The following is a 9,682-nucleotide window of genomic DNA, read 5'->3' on the forward strand; positions in this document are numbered from 1 at the left end:
ATCATTATGTATATAAAAAGCAGATATTTATATTGTATTATACAGTTAACATTCTTAAAGCTACCTTACACATGAAATATCTTATGTAGGCGATATAATAGTCATGTATATCTGCATTGCAGATATGTATATCTAGTATACTATTATTTGAAAATAATCCATATGTTCTAATAAGATGTTTCGAAATCTATACGTTTTTCTCATGGAATAATGTTCATAAAATTAGGAATAATAATTTGTTGCTTTATAGAAGAACAAAATATCTGATATTCCTTTTTTCAACTAGCTATTCAATAAAAAGAAATAACTTTTCTTATGATTAACTAAACATGTACACTATACAAATCAATTATAAAAATCTATAAAATACAAACATATTGATAATATATTGTAACATCAAAGTACATTGTTATTAGATTTAGTTACTGTTTCAGTGATACGTTACCATAAAATTATATATCTATCAACTGCAATTGTGTAAAGTGATACTAAAATTAAAAACTAGAGAAGTAAGTATTATGGAATACTAAAAACAACTTTGGTTTATTCTTTGGTTTTTGACAAATATTAATTCTTCATACGAAGTAACATGACTTCTTCTACCCTTCTGATACAATTTAGTATTAAGATCTTAAGTTTAATTACAGTAAAAACCACATTTTTTAATTTTATAAACCTGGTTTCAATTTATGCAAGATTACCTTTTAACTGGTGTAAATAAAAATTCTAGCATTTTAAATTTATTAATCTATCGAGAACGCGTAATGTTAAAAAATGTAGTTCAAAATAATTAGATAATGTATATATTTCAGTCCATATTATGTCGGGCAGCATTACATTATTACCTGTACTGCACTTTATATATCATAAGATCATCATTGACATTTTCATGTGCAACATATGATCATTTTTACTGCTTATACTACAATGTTTTATATTTTCAAAATAAACTAATTAAGAACACAAATTTGAAAAATTTAAATTTAAAATACTGACATTTTAAGTCATTACAGCTACATTATTGCATGATAAAACTTATTTAATAATAAATACTCGAAAATGACAAAGGAATGTTCTTGACAAAATAAAACTAGAAAATTATAAAAAGTGATATACCATTATAACGTCGATATAAAGTTAAAACATACTGTTTGTTATCTATCTAATTGCAGTATTTAGTATCTCGTCTTTGATTTGCTAAAATAAGTACCTCCATACTCTTGTAAATATGATCATTGACATTCTTCGCAATCAAAATGCGTCTTTTATATTCTGAAATTGTCTTACCGCTAGATCAACTGGTAGTTCAAATTTATAATTTGTAAGACGATCAAGAGTGTGAAATGCATCTTGAAAACCTGTTTGTAACAATAATATGTGAGTATTGTAACAAGATATATTGCAATTAAAATCTATGCTGTTAAAATCAATATTGCTTCTATATGAATATTTTAATTACCTGTTTTTACAACATAACTCCACGAGGTATAATGATTTTCAAGAAGATATTGACATTGCAAAATAAGTTTTAACCAAATGACAAGTTTGTTAGCACTATAATAAGAGAAACACAAATCTTAAATGCTTGTTCGTCGCAAGATGATTTGTAGCAACATTTACTCACTTAAGGGATGCACATATAAATGCCTTAAAATGAGAATCGTAACTCCTTTTGTATGGATTATGTGATGCAATGATATTCCCAATTGTTGTTAATAAACTCTGAAAATTTTTTAATATTCTTAAAGGAACAAATTCGATTAAAAATGAGAGAAAATATTAGCAAATGTAAAATAGCTACCTGTTTAGAAGAAACAACTCTTCCACCTGCTAAATCAAGATTAAAACTTTGGGATAATTTTTGTGCCGGACTGGAATTGTAACGATGGCCGTTTTTAATTTCATAATACTTCAATACTAATTCCCATGCATGCATTAAATTAGAAGCAGAAGAGTTTCTTTGGGGAAAACATCCCACAAATGGTACTACACTGTTAGATCGTGCATCAGACATTAAACCGTGTTGTATTAAATCACGTATGGAAGTTGCTAGATGCTTCCTTACAGCGGATGTTACTCTGGCATTGCAATGTGACATAGAATCTGAATCCGAGGCGTAATCGTTTTCATTAGCGATATCGTCATCTTCCGGGTGACGTTCAGTTTCGGCAATGGTCTCTATAACATGTTCAACTGCAAAATCTAATCTTGTTCTTAAATCGCGCCAATTATGTACAGAACTTTTCTTAAAATTTCTTCGAACTCTTTCACTACCACATCCTAATTGAGACACTATAAACATATGCAACAGGGCTACAACTTTCTTAACAGTATTCAGAGTCTTTGTTCTACTTTCCTCCTCTGTTTTTCTGTTAAACGATTTTTTAGCATATGAAGTAGAACCAGCAGAACCACTGGTATGTACTGGACATGCACAGGTGCAAGCTAAAGTTTCTGTATTGACTTCTCCTTGAAGATAATTTATAAAACGCTCTAAATCCGCAATTTGTGTTTTTAATTGAGATACTAATTGCTCCTTCATTTTCAAAGGGCTGACAATCTGTAAATTATTTTTTAACCTATTTAATTTTAACTCATCTATCATTATTTCCTTAGTAATTTATCTTATATGAAATAATTTACCTGACTTATAGCATAATCTACTTGCCATCTTAAGTCATCAACTGGTAATTTACAAAGATCATCAACATTGAAATTTAACTTTTCTTTTAGATGGTCTGAAAAAATAATGAGATCAACCTAAATTTCAATCAAATAGATGTTTATCTTAATAGTAATCTTTGAAACTTACTGATTATAATACTCTGCCTCTCTAATATCATACTTTGTGGTAAATCTGCATTACCAGTTTCATAAGCATATTTTTCTAAGTCTTCTAACTGAGATTTTAGTTGACATATTAATTCTTTTTGTTTTGTTCTTTGTAATGCCATTTTAGATTCAACATCAACATCATTTATTACACCAGATATCTGTTAAATATTATATACTAAAGTAACTTACTATCTTTTCTTTTTGTAATTATCATATTATACATATATCAATATTCAGGAATTAAATAAGGATTAAAACATATGGCACGAGATTAATAAATTTATGTACTCTATGAATAGCTTACATATAATGATATTTATTTTCTAATAAATAATATTTAAGATTAATAATGAAAGCGTATCACAGATTTATAAGCATGTTTATTTACAAACAAAGTGAATACAAACACAGATAAAATACATAAAAAATATAAAAATAGAGGAAAGAAATAAATACAAGAAAAAAATAAAAAAGATAATACAAATTAAAAGAATAAATAAATTGCAGGTACATTAGATTTTTATGTAGCTTACGCTTTGCTTGCAGGACATTGGAGAAGTTGGTGTGATTGATCTACTATCAAGTGATAAGTTATTTGGAACATCTGGTATTCCTCTAAAAGCAAACTCTTCTAACTCTTTGAGCAACGTTTCTTTTTCATTTGCAGGTGCATCCACAATTTGTCTTAAACGAAATTGAACCTGTGGTAGTCACAGATAGATAGATATTAAAGATATTAGATATTTATACTTTTTTATGTGAAACAAATTCATGAATTGTATGAACTGTATTTTTAAACCCATTTAATACCTGAGCAAAGTGGGTAGTCAATGCTATAAGAGATGAATTTAACATCTCCTGTTCTTCCTCAAGCACTTTTAGCCTCTCCATATCGTATGATAAGCTATTAGAATATATTAAAAAATGTTTATAAAATGAAATATTTTGCTATTTAGAAAGCACTACTATCAACAGCACTTCTGTTGTATCCATCAAAGATTAAGTACTCACTTCTCCATGTTATCAACATATTTATATTCATCGGCAAAGTCATTATCACCATCATTTGCTCCAACAGGCGCCCATCTCTCGCCTGATGGCCTATCACTTTCATCTGAATTTTCGATATCTTCATTCTCGCTACCCTTATATTCGCTAGAACTCATTTTCTTCTTGTTTACGATTCCGATTTCTTTCGAAAATCCTACCTTGCATTCGTAAATTTCTTTATGCCGATTATAGCTAATACGAATGAACGTGTTGTTATGTGATGACTTTTTTTCTTTATTTGTACATATTAAAAATTTGATTTTTCTTGTAACACATCAGAACGTATTGCATCTTCATCACGTTTAATCCATTAATTAACTTCTGCGCACGTGTACGAGTAGAAACGTCACTTGTCGCTGTCGATTTTGCGCCTGCTAAGGTGCATCCTCATGTTTAGTACTCGTTCATTTTACGAGAAATACATCGCGTTACAATTAATTCGTGTCATACTGCGAATAATATTTAATAATGATTTGTCGCATCGAGTATGCGGTTTTCATCAAGCAACACGTTTATACCAATATATTTTTATGCAATCTTCATTTCCTATGTTAGTCATGTAAAAATCTACTAACTATGGTGCAGCAATATAGTAGATTAAACGTCGGGACATTATGAACTGTTATGAACATACCATTAGTTTCATCGAAGGTTTTTCAATAAATGATAAACTGGTATGCGTAAGCTTATTTGACTCTTACAAATGTGTCAAATTATTGTACCTTCGAGAGGACGGTCTTTGTTGATTTATTGCATCGTGATTTGTTACTATTCTATTGACTTTATAAAAGAATAGAATATGTAGCAAATAAACAGTGAGATATATTCATGAAAGAAATCCTTAAAGAGAAGTATCGAATAACCTACATCTCTTGACATTAACTAGTGTTGATCAGCGTATCGTTACGTTTTGTGAATTATTCTCATCAGCTTGAGAAGAGAATTTACCGACAAGTGCATCGCGTATCGTAGTATCCGCGATGATGCGGCAAGAAATAACTTTGACGAAGCCGGCACGTAAAAAACCGAACATTGATGCATCGATAGCTGAATGATTTTCAAAAATACCATAGAACAAGAATTTTTAGCGAGTCCTTGTTTTGTTCTCGGATCTATCCTTTACCATAAATACATCGATGATCTTTTAAAGAATCGTACTTGAAGTGTTATAGGTAATAGAAAATAGGAATCTTTTGATATTTTATGAATCTCCTTGATTATTATTAAAAAATATTACATACTTTTAATAAAAATTGCATATTTCAAGAAAACATTTGTTTATAGGCATACATGAAATGGGTAGTGCTTGGTGGCAGTGTGCTGCATGTTTGAGAACACAAGAAGAAGATATCTGCGAGTTGCATTTGAATAATTGTAATCTTTATGATGTACCACCTGACGTGTTCATTTATGAAAGGACATTAGAGAAATTGTATCTTGATGCCAATAGGGTAAATATAAATATCAATTGATTTCTCACGTTGATCTAAGCTTTTTAGATTTAAGGATATTCTTCTATATTTTGTTACAGATAAAGGATCTTCCAAGGCCACTGTTTCAGTGCCATGAATTACGAGTACTTTCTCTCAGTGATAATGAAGTCACAACATTACCACCCGCCATAGCATCATTAATTAACTTGGAATATTTAGACCTCAGTAAAAATAGTATGTGTATAAGAGTACTATGTATTCTTGGATTTTGCTTATGTTCAATGTATTTATAATTATTATATTTATTTTTTTTAGGTATTAAAGAGCTACCAGATAGTATAAAAGAGTGTAAAAATCTTCGTTCTATAGATATCAGTGTTAATCCATTTGAACGTTTCCCTGATGCTATTACACATATTGTTGGATTAAGAGAATTGTATATAAATGATGCATATATAGAATATTTACCAGCAAATTTTGGAAGACTTTCAGCTTTGAAAACATTAGAACTTAGGGAAAATAACTTGATGACATTACCAAAGAGTATGAGCCGTTTAATAAATTTGCAAAGACTTGATATTGGTAATAATGATTTCACTGAATTGGTATGTTTATATTTGCCATGATTACTATTTATTAGCCAACATATATTAATGTTAATTTTATTCTTTTAGCCTGAAGTTGTTGGGGATCTTATCAATCTCACTGAATTGTGGATAGATGGTAATGATATTAGACGTGTACCACTCAACATTAATCAGCTTTACCGTTTAAATCATTTTGACTGTACAATGAATGCAATTCATATTATACCATCAGAAGTAGAAGGATGGAGAGATATTTCGATTATGCATCTTTCATCAAATGAAATTTATCAGTTACCAGATTCCCTTTGTTATCTACGTACAATTGTGACTCTTAAAGTTGATGACAATCAATTGAATGCACTGCCAAATGACATTGGACAAATGTCAAGCTTAGAGGAGCTTATAGTTACTAAGAACTTCCTTGAATATTTGCCATCATCAATAGGACTTTTGCGAAAATTACATTGTTTAAATGTAGACAATAATTACTTGAGGTGCCTTCCACCAGAGATTGGAAGTTGCACAGCATTATCATTGCTATCATTGAGGTCGAACAATCTAACTCGAGTTCCACCTGAATTGGGACATCTATCCTCTTTAAAAGTACTCAATCTTGTAAACAATTGCATCAAATTTTTGCCTGTTTCTATGTTGAATTTGAGTAATTTGAAAGCATTATGGCTGAGCGACAATCAAAGTCAACCATTAGTGCCATTGCAGCAGGAATTCAATTGTGAAGAGGACATGATGGTGTTAAGTTGCTTTATGCTTCCACAAAAACCGCGGCAAGAACTTGAACGTAAGTATTTATATTTGTTTAATAATATATGCACATCTAATAAAATTTCGACCATTGTATAGTAGTACATAATTGTAATTTTTAAAATAATATCTATACAATGCGGTACATTATTGCTGCTAGTGGATAATGAGGAAGAAGATGAAGAATGAAATGGTAAAGTACTTGCGAATAAATCCACTAGTATATGTTAATATTGTTTTCATTTAAACATATTTTGTAAGTTTTAGCATAATTAAATGTATAATTATAATTCTGTGTCTTTTGCATACAGAAGTAACACCAGCTGTAGGATTAATTTCAAGTTCGATTGTTGGTACTGGAAAAAGAATATGTTTTGCTGCTGAGGTAGAATCTGAAATCCCTAGACAACTTCATCGAGCACCGACTCCCTACCCTAAAGAGCTGCGCAACCTTGCTAGGCATGCCCGAAATTTGCATCATCAATCAGCGCATGATCAAAGAGTAAGTAAGATTAGAGACACGCTTATCCTTTGCTCTATTTCCATTCATCATTTTTTTTATTAATTTGACAATAAAAATTTTAAATCAATATGATATAGAAGTAGCACTGAAGAAAGTAGAATCTTCAAATACTATCAATGTTTTTATTATATCTTTTTGTATGCATTTTTGCATAATCAATATCTGAATTACAAGAAAATTGGCAATTGAAACTTGCAGATGCATTTAGAACAGGAGACTATGATCAAAGAAGCTATTATTGCTACAACTACTCTGGACCTTACCTCAAAATCTGGGACCTGTCTTTCACAAAGTTTATTTAATAAGGTATTCATTAGAGAATTATGAAAGAAAGACAATTTATATGACTCCAGAGTATTTATTAGTGATATTCACAATATAAAAAATTAAAATATATAATAAAAAACAAGTGAAATTGTGAAATCAAATGACAAAAAATATAATTTCAATTTGAACAAGAGTTAAACTGGTATAAAGTGGGATTGGATAAGGACAATATTAAGTCTTCCGTGGGTAAAAAATTAAATCAACTAATTAAAGATTTTTTGTGTAGGATTCACACTCATCGTTATCACCAATTGAACATTATACATCAAAGGCATGCAAGAATAATAGTTCTATGGATATTGGAACAGAGCAATCTGTTTCAGAAGAATCTTCCGATGAAGCAAACAAGACCGTACTTGCAAAAGAAAAAAGTCCGGATATCCGAGAAGCAAAATATATTCGTAATCCCACGTCTGAATATCTTTCTAAAACTCCAACAGTAGCAGATTATGTAAATTCTACTTGGAAACCGGATGAGTACTCGAAGGCAAACACAGCAAAAATTGTTGAATCAGACAAATTTATTGAACCCTATAAGACTATGCCTATTGCCGCGAACAACAAAAATACCGATCATGTTCAAGTGTCGAAAGTAAATGAAGTTCCACCCGTCCCGCCACCGTACCATATTGCAGCCGCATTTTCAAAAAAGGCGGCACTTTTTCAGCAATTGAATCAATGTAAGTCATTTCTTGTAATCATTTCTAAAATGATAATACACACACACACAAAATACGAATTTTATATTCTGTCACATTATAGTAGCTCCATTAGACTCGTCAACGATGGCTCCTCCACCAATTGATATGAACATATCAAATTCGAAAATATCGCAGGGAACGGAAATACAAAATTATGATGGAGAACCATTTAAAGTTGAAGAGCATTTATACAATGACAAATTTGTGTTGAATAATACAGATATGACAAACACCTCAAGTAACGATGGAAATATAAACTCTTTTAGTGGCACCGATCAACACACATTAACGGATTCGATCGATCCAGCAGCACAGTCATTAGAAGGAGATCGATCGTTAAAACCAAGTAGAATTCCTATTTTAAAGACGAAACATTTGGAAAGTACGAATTCTATTTCAAATAGCGATCTATCGAACAAATGTACAAATTCTTCTGTTGAAGACTATGAAGCTTCAAAGATATTGAATGCATCGTGTATACCAACATCTCCTATAACTGGGAAAAAATATCGAAGTCCGCTATCTATGCAACCTAAAGTTTCGGATCGACCAAAAAAGATAATAAACGGATCTGTTTCAAATAATAATACTTCCTGTGATAATTTATCCATAAATGCAATAAACTCGAGTCCAGTTACAAATTCAAATATGGAAGGAATTTCAAAAACTTCATCTATCGAAACGACGAATACGAACAGTTCGATCAACATAAAAAATGAAACTAGCTCTGGTCGAAGTACTCCAATTCTAGCGAATAATAAATCTTTAAATGAGGTGACCAATTCTAACATTGATAATTATAAAGTTGCTGGACTGAATGAGTCATTACATTCAGAAAGAAAACCAAGATTTAAATGGATGTTTGGGCCGCACAAAAATGCTAACGTAGTATGTTTCATTCTTTTCCTCTTTTTTTTTTTTTTTGAACATAATGTCTTTATGTATATTTTACAATTCATAATTATTGCCTTTACAGTTGCCTGTTCAAGTGAAAAAAAATCCAGGTCTTGGTTTCAGCATTGCTGGTGGAGTGGCAGGCGCAGAAACCGTAAATATTCAAAATTTAAAACATACGCGATAAGATTTTCTATCTTTTAATCATCAGTTTTACTTATCCTAGGGAATAATTGTGACTAAAGTGAATCCAGATGGTCCAGCACAAGGTACCCTTCGACCAGGAGATAAGATCTTAGAAGTCGATGGTATAGATTTCACTAAATCTGATCATAACAATGCTGTCGCTGTCCTTCGAGCAACCGGAGCAGTAGTATCTATGATGATTAGTCGTCATCAATGACATCCAGTTAGAAAACGCAATGATATCTTCTTTTTATTTTCTGTAACTAGTGATCAGTTTATACACATCAAACTGAATACACTTCACGTAAGTTTTTTTAGTGTATATATTTCTTTAACTAATATTAGTATATACCAATATACTTATAAATACACAAAAGAAATGGA

The 9,682-nt window shown here is 30.7% G+C and overlaps 2 protein-coding genes across 6 annotated transcripts; one reads left to right on the forward strand and one right to left on the reverse strand.

The window, feature by feature from the left end:
• Positions 1-4: 4 nt before the first annotated feature.
• Positions 5-4,386, reverse strand: LOC117212689 (RUN domain-containing protein 1). The gene is made up of 9 exons (XM_033457667.1): positions 3,847-4,386; positions 3,646-3,739; positions 3,369-3,536; positions 2,813-2,993; positions 2,644-2,738; positions 1,802-2,560; positions 1,625-1,722; positions 1,460-1,554; positions 5-1,358 (listed from the first exon to the last, which is right to left on the reverse strand). The coding sequence occupies exons 1-9, from the start codon at positions 3,999-4,001 to the stop codon at positions 1,252-1,254; spliced, it is 1,752 nt and encodes a 583-aa protein (XP_033313558.1). The 5' UTR covers positions 4,002-4,386; the 3' UTR covers positions 5-1,251.
• A 102-nt stretch (positions 4,387-4,488) lies between these two features.
• LOC117212684 (protein lap1) lies at positions 4,489-9,611 on the forward strand. 5 transcript variants are annotated; one of them, XM_033457644.1, is made up of 11 exons: positions 4,491-5,057; positions 5,170-5,336; positions 5,417-5,552; positions 5,634-5,923; positions 5,993-6,704; positions 6,979-7,169; positions 7,389-7,496; positions 7,744-8,197; positions 8,280-9,106; positions 9,195-9,266; positions 9,339-9,611. In XM_033457644.1, the coding sequence occupies exons 2-11, from the start codon at positions 5,181-5,183 to the stop codon at positions 9,513-9,515; spliced, it is 3,123 nt and encodes a 1,040-aa protein (XP_033313535.1). In that variant the 5' UTR covers positions 4,491-5,057; positions 5,170-5,180; the 3' UTR covers positions 9,516-9,611. The 5 variants fall into 5 exon arrangements, with proteins under 5 accessions (XP_033313537.1, XP_033313538.1, XP_033313535.1 ...); XM_033457645.1 differs by having other exon boundaries at positions 8,283-9,106; XM_033457648.1 differs by having other exon boundaries at positions 9,324-9,465.
• The last annotated feature ends 71 nt before the right edge of the window (positions 9,612-9,682 follow it).

This window comes from Bombus bifarius, unplaced genomic scaffold (assembly GCF_011952205.1).
Source record: "Bombus bifarius isolate JDL3187 unplaced genomic scaffold, Bbif_JDL3187 scf7180000008358, whole genome shotgun sequence".
NCBI lineage: Eukaryota > Metazoa > Arthropoda > Insecta > Hymenoptera > Apidae > Bombus > Bombus bifarius.